This window comes from Felis catus, chromosome C1 (assembly GCF_018350175.1).
Source record: "Felis catus isolate Fca126 chromosome C1, F.catus_Fca126_mat1.0, whole genome shotgun sequence".
Taxonomy (NCBI): domain Eukaryota; kingdom Metazoa; phylum Chordata; class Mammalia; order Carnivora; family Felidae; genus Felis; species Felis catus.
The window spans coordinates 160,083,397-160,097,105 of record NC_058375.1 but is presented as its reverse complement, the minus strand read 5'-3'; the positions used below and the strand labels follow the sequence as shown (position 1 = coordinate 160,097,105).

The 13,709-nt window shown below is 39.3% G+C and overlaps 1 protein-coding gene and 1 long non-coding RNA gene across 2 annotated transcripts in view; one reads left to right on the top strand and one right to left on the bottom strand.

Moving 5' to 3' along the window:
• Positions 1–931: 931 nt before the first annotated feature.
• CYBRD1 (cytochrome b reductase 1) overlaps positions 932–13,709 on the bottom strand; it is a 35,548-nt gene continuing 22,770 nt past the window's right edge. Inside the window, exons 3-4 of the mRNA XM_003990848.6 lie at positions 5,392–5,546; positions 932–4,626 (exon numbers count right to left, since the gene is read on the bottom strand). Coding sequence (XP_003990897.1) covers positions 4,329–4,626; positions 5,392–5,546 — 453 coding nt within the window. The 3' untranslated portion in view covers positions 932–4,328. The remainder of the gene's footprint in view (positions 4,627–5,391; positions 5,547–13,709) is intronic.
• LOC111559066 lies at positions 10,611–13,139 on the top strand. Its single transcript, XR_002740083.2, has 2 exons — positions 10,611–10,737; positions 12,778–13,139. It is a non-coding gene; the product is annotated as an uncharacterized LOC111559066 (long non-coding RNA).

The following is a 13,709-nucleotide window of genomic DNA, read 5'->3' as shown; positions in this document are numbered from 1 at the left end:
GGATATTTTCATTTCATACCAGGCTACTTCATAGTATGTTGGTGAGCTGTGAAAAGTCCACATGTGGGTGATGTGTTTTCTCCCACTAGCATCCAGTTAGCTGTGGCTGAGGAAATGCGGGTGGTCAAAAAAACACAGCTATGTTTGTAAGGCTGGGCATGGCGGACAATGTAAATGTCCAGTACAACCGCAAATTAAATTAAATGAGCTAATATATGTAAAATTACGTGTTAATGTATTTGAGCCATATAGTCAAAAAGTATTAAAAGTACTTGCCAATTAAAATAAATTTAAAGTAATATACAGTTATCTGAAAATAAGAATACAAAATATGATGGAACATAAAAATTCAATTCACATGCAATATTATAGCTCTATTGCATATTGTATATATAATATTAATGATGTTATTATAGCTAGACAATTTCTCAGGAGACAAAAAAAGGCTAAATGAGTGATTAAGACTGGAGGAGTACTGATTACGCAAATGCGACTAGTCAACAATTCATCCATAATGAGTTACTTTCTCAAGGACAAGTTACTGTAAACAGAGTTCTGTAATAACCAACTCTTTTAACAGGCTCTCCTTCCATGCTTTTCCCACTTACACTGTGTCTGCTTTGGTTGCCTACACCGACGGCTCCCTTCTGCACTACAAGGATGGCTCCAGTTCAGATCCTGCACGGAGGAGGATACCCTGGCAGTTTTGAAACAATCCTCTGATCCTTCCAGCAATGGAAATGGTGTGGCACTCTGACAGCACTTTCAATAAAGAAACTTAAAATTTTTTTTTCCATGAAACAAACAACCATAGAACAGAAACTTGCAGAACAATGCCTCCACCATCCAGCCTGGACAAATGGATAACACACAAATCGCTTCCAAAATAACTTTTATTACTATATAAAAACAAGTCAAGAAAAAATAGATGTATCTTTTTTCTACAAAATTATAAAATATTCAGGCTATTTAATATTTTTCCATAAGAAGGCAAATTTAAACATAGTAATCTTTTCCACTTAAAAATGTTCAGGCATCTTCTAAGGGATAAAGAATAATAGTTTTCTTTTTTTCTATACTTTCCTATGTGCACCTCTAAGACATAGCAGTTAACAGTTTTCTGTCAGAGTTATCACAAGAAGGACATAACAAGATAAAAATTCTATCATATTGCAATAAAATTAGCATAACACTTTACTTCTTTCTCTGAGGTTTTAGATCTGGCGTTGTGGTCAATCGGTATTGCACTGCAATTTTCAACTCAGCGGGGAAAGGAGCCTAATTAAAAACAAGACATTCTCTTTCTTTTGTCCTTTAGAAAATAGGAACCACTTGTCAGTATCCCTTAAAAAGTGCAATTGCTTCTTTGTCATTTGATTGTAAGGTCTGAGATGCTGTTTCTAACCAGCACAGCTTAAATGAAACCACACAAGGAATGGAATGGAAAGTATTCTGGAGGGTGAAATCAGTCTGACACAACAAGCACAGAAAGCTGTATGCATCTGAGAACATTAATTCAAAAAGTATATTCATTTGAGTTTCTCAATAAAACCCACCCAGAGAAAAGGCTTTAGTGTTGATTTAGAGGAGTGCTAAAATAAAAGCTTTTTTTTTTTTTTCTTTCTGAAATTAGATTATGGGGTAAGCCAAGCCAGACTATCTCTGCAGATGATATAAGCTATAATTATTTGGGAAGATTTCAATCACTGTTTTGGAAATGATACCTAAGGCTTTCTTCTCCCCTTTTCTTTTTGTGGACTCTTTAATGAGATATTTTGGGGAGAGGTGGCTTTAGGTAGGAAATACCAGCTTTTGAAAGATAAAGGTACAATTACCATTAGAATAAAAATCCCATTAAAAGAAGAGTCTCAGAAAGGTTTTCTAGATATATTTTACTATGCATTGTTTTCATAAAGGTTGAGAAAGAAAGAAGTTCTTATAATATCTGTAAGATTGCCCTCGCATTAGCCCATGAGAGAGAAAATAAAGGGCTGAGATGATGTGTGCTCAAAGACTTTGCAATGGAATAGAATATTCTCATGCCAAATCCATAGTTAACTTTTCTCCAGTAACCTCTTCCTTGGCCTACATAAAATGGAATAGCAGCTTCGGTCATTGGGACTATCGCCTTCCCCCAAAACGCTCCTGGAATTTGGGGCACCTCCTTGTAATGAAACATCCATTTATCGAAAATACGTTTGTATGTATGTGACAACGCAATTATTCTTCCACGTAACCCCAAAATTTGTAGCATGCTCTGTCCATATTGAATTTAACTGTGCTTACAGCGGGCCAGGCATTAGGCTGGGTACTGGGGATACTTAAGACACCATTACCAATTTTGGAAGGAGAATTAAATAAGAAGAAAACAGTGTTTTGGCAAGGGAATCTTGAATGGTTAGGCATGAAGCTTAAGGAGCATGATGGAGAGAAGCTCATATTCAGTCTATGTAGGTGACTACCACTTAAATTAAAAGGAACTTTATGAAGCACCAAAAAAGTTAAGTGTGTTTGGTGTAGGGGTGTCTGTGTAGCTCAGTTGGTTAAGTGTCTGACCCTTGATCTCAGCTCAGGTCTTGATCTCAGGGTTGTGAGTTCAAGCCCCACACTGGGCTCCACGAAATGGGCAGGGAGCCTACTTAAAAAAAAAAAAAAAAAGTGTATTTGGTATAAACTGTAGGGTTTCCACCCACATCAAAATGCCCCACTTTAAAACTGCAGGGAAACCAAAAATCAATCCCAAAATGAAAAGCATCCTTTCAGCAAAGGCACTACTCTAGGTCTTAATTCAAGTCAGCTAGAGTCAAGACAGAGATCTCCATGCATGAAAGATGTCACCTCTGAGTCTCTCACCTCACTACCAAGAACTCAAAGCTCTAGATATCACCTAAAATTCCACCAAAATCAGGAAGGACCTTAGCTCTTGCCACCGGGAAGGGCAGGCCACGAGGTGAGTCTCTCCTATCCCCAAACCCAAAGCTATACAGCAGCTAAGATCTTGAAGAAAAAAACTTGTAATTGATTCATCTTGAAAGTTAATATATTCTTGCCCAAATCTTTCTTTGTCACCAAGACACAAATTTAAGATCAAAGAGGCATTGAGGTAGGCCATGGCTTGTTGGCTGCATCAGGGTGCCATGATCTATTTCCAGGTATGGGTGGGCCTCTTTCCTTGGTTATTTGACGAATCTGCCTTGGACAAGAGAGCCAGAAGTTAAACTTTAACAACTCCACTGCACTCCAGCAGTGTACAAACTAGTATATAATAGAAGATACAGCATAGAGAAGTGGTTAGGGTCATGGACGAAGGAGTCAGATGGCCAAGTGACGAATCTCAGTTCTACCGTTGATGAGCTGTGTGACCTTGGGGCAAGTCACTAGCCATTCTGAGCTTCAGATCTCCCATCTGTAAAATGGAGATAATAATAGTGCCTACCGAGAAAAGTTTAAGGATTGAACAAGTCAGTATTTATAAAGTGCTTAGAATAGTGTCTGGCAGGTAGTATGTGCCACGTAAGTACTTTCTAAAATGAAAAAGGAAAGTCGGGAAAAAATGCTCTTTGAGGTTTGTAGAGCAGTTTACGCTACATAAGCTTTCAGGCATATTCCATTCTAATTTGGTTTGGAATCTGGGGTTATAAAATACGCCAAACCCCAGGGAGAGCTTTGGGATGAAGTGGAATTTTAGAAAAACTTCTAGGTCTGACAAGAGAAGATCTCTTTAGCTACATTTGGTTCAGTCATTGCCTCAAAATGCTCTAATATAACCCTGGTCTCTAGGGCCAATCTGAGCTCAAACTAGTTGGGGAGAGAGCGCTGAGAAAAGGGAACCAGTTAGTTTCCTAAATTTTTTTCTGTACTCTGCTCACATTATCTGTGTAGCATAAACCCTGCCCCAGATCTAATTCTAAACTGTTAGAACTGGACTCCCAGAATTAACAGGAAATGACAAGAGGCCAGAGATGCCACCAGCTGATGAAATTTACCAACCGAGGGACACATTTTTATTTTTTGTTTGTTTGTTTTTGAGAGACACATTTTGATCGACTGTTTTATGCAAGGCACTGTGCTAAATGTTTTGGTCCTCAACAAGAAAGAGGTAACATAACCACAATTTATATCTGCTATTATTTACATGATCATCTCCTTTCCAATTCAGGTAAGTTCATAGGCCTCAATCAATACAAACTCTTCCAAGGAATCCTACTTTATGATTAAAATAAATATTGACTCTGTGGCCCAATCACCTTGGGGCTAGAGAGAAGAAGTGATAAACTGTAGAGCTAGTTTGTAAAAGTGAAGTGATATGGCCACATCTCTACAACCCTTTACATGGTGGATCTCTGACCAGCCTCGTCAACGATGAAGTTTCTTTTCCTTGCTGCCGCTTCATTGTTTAATTCTGAATCTGATTTGTCCACGTTGCCGAAGTTTATTGCTGAGCCTTCCACTCCCTCTTGAGCACCTCCATTTGGCTGAAGAAAGATCGAATTTGGTTCCTTAGGACGCTGCCATTGTGGTCTGGTGACTATCCAAAAAATGAGGGCCCCAAATACCACAATCAGAAGGCCCAGGGTATTTGTGAAAACACCTTCTGGTGGAGATGTACTGTACCCAGAACTATTCCTACAAGAAAGAGAGAGTATGTCCAATTACAAATAGGGTGACGCAGCAGCGTGTCAAACAGTCTTGAATTAAAAAAAAATACCCACTGGTAGAGCTTCTATGTAAATTCCCTTAAGGTTTGATATTAAAGAGAAATTTAAGTTATGCTAAAATAACTCAATGAAATAGTATGACGTTAAAAATTATAAGTATGAAAATAATGTAGCACCTGGAACACCAGTAGCACTTAAAAATTGAAAAACGGACGATACAAAATGTATATACACTATAATTACATTTTTTTCAACGTTTATTTATTTTTTTTTGGGGACAGAGAGAGACAAATCATGAACGGGGGAGGGGCAGAGAGAGAGGGAGACACAGAATCGGAAACAGGCTCCAGGCTCTGAGCCATCAGCCCAGAGCCTGACGCGGGGCTCGAACTCAAGGACCGCGAGATCGTGACCTGGCTGAAGTTGGACGCTTAACCGACTGCGCCACCCAGGCGCCCCTATAATTACAATTAATATAAAGATATGCACATCAAAAAGATTAAGAGGGCACGTGTAACCTCAATAGTTGTAAGAGTGGTACAGTTTTTTGAACTTTTTGGTCCTTCTTCCAAGCATTATTAATGCTATACTACATGTATAATACATTTGTTAAAAATAAATTTTTAAATTGTCTATTTTTAATATTAAAAATTTTGTTACATTTTCCCCCAATGGGTAAGTATTTAGCATTTTATAGCTTAAATATTACAATTAGGAAAACTATATAACTTACAGGGCAAAGAACAATTTCTCAGTCACTCCCATAAGTACCGTTGCGATCACTGTTCCAAAGATGAGCAGTCCGGAGTAAACATGTATGGGCATGACAAGTGCTCGGAGAGAAAGTGGAGCCCAAGGAAGCAGAAAGATGGAAACACCTAGGAGAAGCTAAACATCAACAAGTACAAAGGTTATCATTTAATTTTAAGAGTTAACCAATTTGAAAAGTATTATTATAAAAGCAATTGTACGTAAAATGAGAAAACCTTCATACAGAACCAAGGGCATAAGATGAAAATTTCCCCCACTCCAGTTCCACTACTCAAAGGCAACACCTATTACCACTTTCTCAAGTATCCTTCCAGAAAATTTCTATGCCTATGCAAGCATGTGTGTGTGTGTGTGTGTGTGGAGAGAGAGAAAGAGAATTTTTAAAGTATAAATGGTATCTTACTATACGTATTTGTTCTGCATCTGCATATTGCTTTTTTTTCCCTTAATAATATATCTTGGAGATGGGGCGCTTGGGTGGCTCAGTCGGTTAAGCGTCCGACTTCAGCTCAGGTCATGATCTCACAGTTTGTGAGTTCAAGCCCTGCGTTGGGCTCTGTGCTGACAGCTCAGAGCCTGGAGCCTGCTTCAATTCTGTGTCTCCCTATCTCTCTCTCTCTGCCCCTCCCCTGCACGTGCTCTGTCTCAAAAATAAATAAACATTTAAAAAATTTTAATATTTTGGAGATCTTTTCATATCAACATCATATGTGCATCTGGTTTATTCTTTTTAATGGCTAATGTTCTATTTTAAGGATGTAACATAATTTACTCAGTTTTCTATCTATGGATGTTCCTGTTTCTAGTTTTTTTCGATCATTAACAAAGCTTCAGTGAACTTCTTGTTTGTTTTTATCTATTTCCTTAAGGTTGCCAAGTAGAAAAGGAAATAAAAGATTTTCAAGTCCCTAAAACCATATATGATAGGACACATTTAGACAGTTCAATCAAAAACATTGTGTGTTAGGGTGCCTGGGTGGCTCAGTTGGTAAAGCATCTGACTTTGGCCAGGTCACTATCTTGTGGTTCGGGAGTTTGAGCCCCACATAGGGCTCTGCACTGACAGTGACTCTAGTCTTATATGTACAAGATTCTAGATAAACCTGAATCCAGTTACCTAAAGCCTACACAAAAGTGAGCACTGAGGGGCACCTGGGTGGCTCAGTCAGTTAAGTGTCCAACTCTTGATTTCAGCTCAGGTCATGATCTCATGGTTCATGAGTTCGAGCCCCACATTGGGCTCTGTACTGACAGCATGGAGCCTGCTTGGGATTCTCTCTCCCTCTCTCTCTGCTCCTGTCCTGCGCACGCTCTCTCTCTCTCTCTCTCTCTCTCTCTCTCTCTCTCAAAATAAATAAATAAACTTAAAAAAAAAGTTACATGTTAAGAAGTTTACAATTTTGTTTTATGAGGAAAAACAGAGAGGTTATTGCCGTTTCCTTGATAATTAAATCCCTAGTGGGGGGGCGCCTGGGTGGTGCAGTCGGTTAAGCGTCCGACTTCAGCCAGGTCACGATCTTGCGGTCTGTGAGTTCGAGCCCCGCATCAGGCTCTGGGCTGATGACTCAGAGCCTGGAGCCTGTTTCCGATTCTGTGTCTCCCTCTCTCTCTGCCCCTCCCCCGTTCATGCTCTGTCTCTCTCTGTCCCCCCAAAAATAAATAAACGTTGAAAAAAAAATTAAAAAAAAAAATCCCTAGTGGGATGCTTCTCTGCAGAGGATAGCAAGATTCCTAAGTAATTGAAGTCTAGTGACACTTTCCATTTGTTTTGTGGCCCCACACCTCCTACCCCTTACCTATTCTCTTCTCCTCAAGAGAATAAAGATTTCTTAGTGACTGCTGAGCTACTGAATTTAAAGGGCATTTTTTTCAGGTACCTACTTTGGATCTACCCTCCCCGTCCCGCCCCCCCCCCCAACAAAACAATGATGAGAAGAAGGGAGAATAGGGAGAAACACAACATCACTGTTCATCTTTCCTGAATGGGATCAAAGGACTAATGGGGGACACCAGAAGATTGAAGGCAGAATGGGTCTGAGACCCTAAAATATATTTAGAATCAGTTTCTGGGAAATGGTAATGAATGGAAGTTAATTTTAAAAAAATGCATTCAATAGGCTAGTTTGCATATTTTATTGTCCACCTAATGCCACAAATGCCTGGATGTATGAGAAATGGTTCAGAGGGTCCCCTTTGGTGGTTGAGAATGTTGCTAATTCTCCTTCAGTGAAGTTTAGTGATTCTATTAGTATCAAAGGGCAAGCATCCCCATGTACAGATTGTGATTTCTATATGGAAACAGGGCTCAGGTAAATGGCCACCAAGGATTTAGCACATATATACCTCTATGTACTCATACCACATCTTTTCTGTGACTTGTCCATAGAAATATGCATTTCCCATATTTCTGCTCTCTTGACTTCACTCCTGATACTCTATTTTCTCTCATTTCTTTCAGGATTTATCATGTGTGCCTCTTGTAATCCTGTAGGGCTCAATGAGCTAAGTAGTTGGGGTGCCAGAAATTTGCTTAGAGGACCCCAGGCAATTGAACTTCCCTTAAATGTTCATAGGCACAATTAAAGCCCAAAGGAAGTAAGCCAAAGTGTAATGATACCTCTAGATTATGGCATTATCAATGATTTTTGTTTTTTTCTTTCATTTTTCTGTATTTTATAAATGTTAAAATTAATGTATACTACTTTTATAACTGGAAATAAACAATAAAAGTTTACTTTTACAGGTCCTGTGTTAAGTATCTGGGCTTTATCACTTAATTATTAATTATTATTATTTGCTCACTAACAAATGTATTTTACTATGCCAGTGTTATCTCCTTTTATGAAACAAGAGTTTTTAAAAAAAGATATGTGTGAACTTCGAGACCCAACAAAAGCTTTTATTTGCAAACCATTAATGAAACCAGGAAATATCTGCCTATCTAGCTTTTGTATTAGGTATGATTTCCTTTTTCTTCTTTTAACTATAGAGGTGGATTTAATGAGCAATCAAGTGATTTGCAGATTAATATATGGAAATCCTCTTCATTTTCCTGCTATTTCCTATACTCAATCATTCCTTCATTTAAAGTACATATTGCTGGGCCCCATCCCTTGAATTTCTGATTCAGTAGGTCTGGAATAGAACCTAGGAATCCGTATTTCTGATTTCCCTGGTGATGCTAATGATGCTGTTCTAGAGGCCACACTTTGAGAAGCTCTGTATTAGGTCATTTCCAAGTTGCATTCTTCAAGTGTAAAAGCATGTTTCTTCCAGGGATTAAAACATCTAATCAGCACCAACTAGAATATGTCCACAGTTTTTTATAAAGAGAGAGGACACACAAATGAACACTAAATTCCTCTGTCAATATCCTACATCTCCTTGCTGCACTGTCTTGCATCAAATCTACCTGGCAACACCCCAACACTGGCTCAGCCATCTTCAGGACTACCTCTGGTCTTCTAGGTACTACTAGAGTTAAGTCACACAGCCAAGGAGACCAGAGGCACTATAAATTCATGGTTATGATGCTCACAGTTATGAGCACTTCAACACTGCTCAACAATCCTTCTACTATTGTCTGATTTATCAACTGGTCCTACATGTTCTCTCTTCCTCAAACTAGTGGCTGTCCTGTGTGCCTCCTCACTATTAGCAGATGATTTTAGTACCATCTCATGGGAAAAACAGAGCTTCACTTTTCTGCTGCTGAACTTCAAACAAACCAAAAAAGCCAAGCCAACAATTCCTTCCTTTCTTCAATTACAATAGAGTTGGTGTTCGAGCTCCCAGCTGCGCTCTGCAACCTGCTTCCTGAAGGCATAGCTATAGATTCACTCCACTATTCACAACCTCTCCTTCTCTACTGGTGCCATCCTGGGAGCGTTTTATTTTATTTTAATTTGTTTTTTTGTTTTTTAATTTTTTTAACGTTTATTTAATTTTGAGACAGAGAGAGACAGAGCATGAACGGGGGAGGGGCAGAGAGAGAGGGAGACACAGAATCGGAAGCAGGCTCCAGGCTCCGAGCCATCAGCCCTGAGCCCGACACGGGGCTCGAACTCACGGACCGCGAGATCGTGACCTGAGCTGAAGTCGGACGCTCAACCGACTGAGCCACCCAGGCACCCCTTTTTTTTTTTTTTTTAATTTTTTTAATGGGAGCATTTTAACATGTCCAAGCTTCTCACAATGAAAAGAAGCAAAGAAACAGAAAAAACCCTCAACTAAACACCCGCCTTGACTCCTATCCCAGTCCAGTTACCACCCTCTCCTTCCCTTACCCAAACCTCTTGACTGAACTATTTTCTTACCTTCCACTCCTTCCTCAATCCACTGAAATCTGGATTCTCCCCTTTAAGAAAACGGCTCTCTAGTGTCATCAGTAACTTCCAGGTCACTAAATCCAAAGGACGGTTTTCAGACCATATTCTCTTCGCTTCTTGTAGCATCTGACACTCCTCAAACCCTCTCTTCCTCCTCTAATGTTCCCTTTCTCATCCCCCCACTTGCTCATGCTTGCAAGCGACTCTCATCCCTTTACCGTTAACTTTCCAAATCTCATTAATTCCACCTTTGAAATATCTTTAGAAACCATCCATTTTGCTCACTGCTACTGCTACACCTCCAGGCCAGCATCGTTTCTCATCTGAACCTCTGTAAACACCTTGCAGCTAGTCTATCTATATTTACTTCTGCCCAACCTCCAATTCATCTTCCATACTCCACTCCATGATGCCTGACCTCCTTCTTGCTTCTGAAACAAAGAAAACTGCACCCACCTACTCTTCTATTCACCTAGAATACTCTCTCCCCTTTCACCACCAACCTCATGAGTTCAGGTTTTGGTCTGACTTCCTTTACCCCCCATACCATATGAGAGCTCTCCCAGAATGCTCCATACCCACCTTGTCTACCAAATACTCAAAGACCTGTCTTGTAAACTACATGAGGGCAGAGAGCATGTCACTTTGGACCCATGCTTTTCTTATGGAACAATGCATCCCCCACAGCCTGGCGAGGAATCTCATACACAATGGGCATTTGGCTCTGTTGAATAAATGGATGGATTAATGAACAAAATTTCAGTGACATAAAATGTATGCTCTCAACCGTAAAGGTGCCAACGATCTAGAATAGAAATAAAAAATTCCATCTGCAGGTCATAAAGGAGCCTTCCATAAGACTTATACAATGGCTGACTTGTGTAATTCTAGTACACTAAGCCCTAGGCTGAGCATTTCCATGCATTATTTGGCTTTGAGCATGATGTTGTGAAGGATGTATCAAAAGCCTTAATTTACGGGTGAGCAAACTAAGTTCAGAAAAGTTCAATAATTCATCTTAAGGTCACAAGCTACAAATGGATGAACCTGATTCAAACTGAGGTCTCCCTGATTGCATGTCCTGTGTTCTTTTTTTTTTTTTCAACGTTTATTTATTTTTGGGACAGAGAGAGACAGAGCATGAACGGGGGAAGGGCAGAGAGAGAGGGAGACACAGAATCGGAAACAGGCTCCAGGCTCCGAGCCATCAGCCCAGAGCCTGACGCAGGGCTCGAACTCACGGACCGCGAGATCATGACCTGGCTGAAGTCGGACACTTGACCGACTGCGCCACCCAGGCGCCCCTACATGTCCTGTGTTCTTAAACACTACTTGCTCTCTGGATCTGAGCAAGAAGGTAGCCAGGGATCAGATTTCCTCCTGCTAAACAAAAGTCACGAAGCTGTGAAATGACCTTTCTGAGAAGCCTAGTTAGTTAGCACACAAGTAAAACAACGAAAGGTAAGAATTCGAATATTTCAGAGAGCAAAAGAGAATCTTGAGACAATTTAAAATGTTTTAAATTCACCTAAGTTTAATATTAGAAAAATCTACTGATGTAACTGACTACATTAACAGATTACAGAAGAAAAGCTTTTCTCCTAGGTTAATTGATCTCAAACCGCATGCTTCTGAACCACCTGGAAGGCCTGTGAGCACATAGTTCTGGGCCCCTCACCCAGAGTTTCTGATCCAACAGTTCCGAGGCAGAACCTAAGAATATAGTTTGTTTGGCCCTCAGGGGAGGGAAAGATTTCCAAACAAGTTTCCAAAACGAAATAAAAAATAATAGCCTTACAGGGAAAGATGATTAATTTGTTTCATTAAAATGAAGAATTTCTGTTTATCAACAAATACTAACAAAAGAGAAAATTTAAGCTTCAAACTGGAAGATATAAACAATACATATAAATGAAAAGGCATCTGACACAGAACTCCTACAAATCTTCAAGGAAAAGAAAAAAGAAACCCTCATTTTTCAAGTGGACAAAAGATATTTCTCTTTCTTAGAAAGGAAACATGAGTGATCAGTGAAATAAACATTAAAACCACAAGAAGACATCAGTTTATACCCACTAGTTTGGCAATAATCAAAAGTTTGAAGACGACGCATGTTGGCAAGGATGTGCCTTATGGGTACTCTTACATGCTGCTGGCAGGAACACACTGGGATCAACCAATTTGGAAAACAGTTTGGCATTTCTGTTTTCGTCTGAGTATAATTCCACTCCTAAGTATACGCCCAGAGTAATCTTTGCATATGAGAGCCAGGAGATGTGTATATGAATGTTCAATACAGTATTGTTTATAGCAGAAAACTAAAAATAGCCCAAATGTCTAATAGCAAGAGATTGGATAAGTAAATTCATGGTATATTTAAACAATGGAATGCAAAAGTAAAAATGAATAAACTACAGCTAAGGAATCAAGATAGTTGAATCAGTAGAATGAAAAAAAGTTGCAATAGAATACTTATATGATGATACTGTGTTTTTCAAAATTTATTAAAAAAGCAAAACTAAACAACATATTGTTTGGGGATTCGCAGTATGTAGAAAAATTGTAAAGAAAAACAGGGAATGACAGAAAAACTTCCAGAGAATGGTTACCATTAGAAGTTGGGGTAGTTAGACAGATATGGGATTGAAGTAGAAGTGGGTGGGGGTTCTATGTTTTCTAAATTAGGTTGGATAGTGGAATCCTAAGAGTTAATTTTATCATGATTCATTACTTCTAAATACATACAATATCGAGAACCCCAAAGAGCTTTTATTTATATTATACATCTATTGATATTTACCATATTAGAAATTAAAGCTGAAACTTCTAAAAATATTTATTCATTTAACAATGATAATAAATTCACTACATATTTACATAAATAACATGTCTTAGGAAAAATAACTATATTATGTGAAACAAAAAACATGCCAAGTGGCATGTTTTACATATTCGCAAATCACTTTAAGTTCTGATTCAGTAGTAGATAATTGGGTTCCTCTATTTGTCTCCACATTCAGGCTTATGTGATACCACATATAATGTAGTCTCTGGAAAAGGCCATGTAACACTTTTGAGAAACTGACACAAAGATAAATACCACCTTAGTATTATGAAAAGAGCTTTGAACAGAAAGAACCACCTGAAAATCTTGGTTACCACTCCCCACTCCCCGCTTCAGAGTTCTCTGGACTGGATTTTGAGAACTACTCTAAGAGGATGCCTCGGAAGCAGAGAGAAGGAATACCTCAGAGAGATGAAATGAAAGAATAAGAAAATATGTGTCAGCAAAATTTGGTGGAAGAATGTCACAAAGAAATTTCAGCGTAATTTCCTCTTCAAAAGAGTAAATAAAGGATCTCTGCTTTGCAGGGGAATCATTGCTGTGATTCTGTTTTCAGGGCTGGGGTTTGGGGGTGGGGAGGGGTGGGAGGGGAGTAGGGGATCCGGGTCGGTCCAACCCCCTGTAAAAGTGCCTCTTCAAGAGAACACCTAAGACACAAGTGGACCCGAACACATTTTTACTGAGTTTAATCTGTGGACTCAGGAAAGGTGGGCTCTCTACTTTTAGGGGTAGGCTCAAGGTTCTCAGCAATCCTGTCCTGACAACAGACTGAGGGAAGCAGAAGTCAGACATACAGAGAAAACAGCCCAGTGAAGAGCACACTTTGAGCCCCAGACAGTTTATTTTTTTTAAATGCCCCAGAGGCTAGATTTCACAAGCAGAAAAGTATTCTACACTTGAAATGCTTTACAACCCATAGGTAAATATGAGGAAGAAAGAAGACCTTTCAGCCTTTTTTGGTTGTATTCTTTGTTGCTTACCTCCGTCCTTCCCTCCTTACTCTATTTACTGAACGCCCCGGACACTAGCTTCCCTTGGCAGGTAAATCCTGACTTTAAACAAAGGAGCTAAGCCAAACCCCAACAGTGCTAAGGTAAGAAGATATGA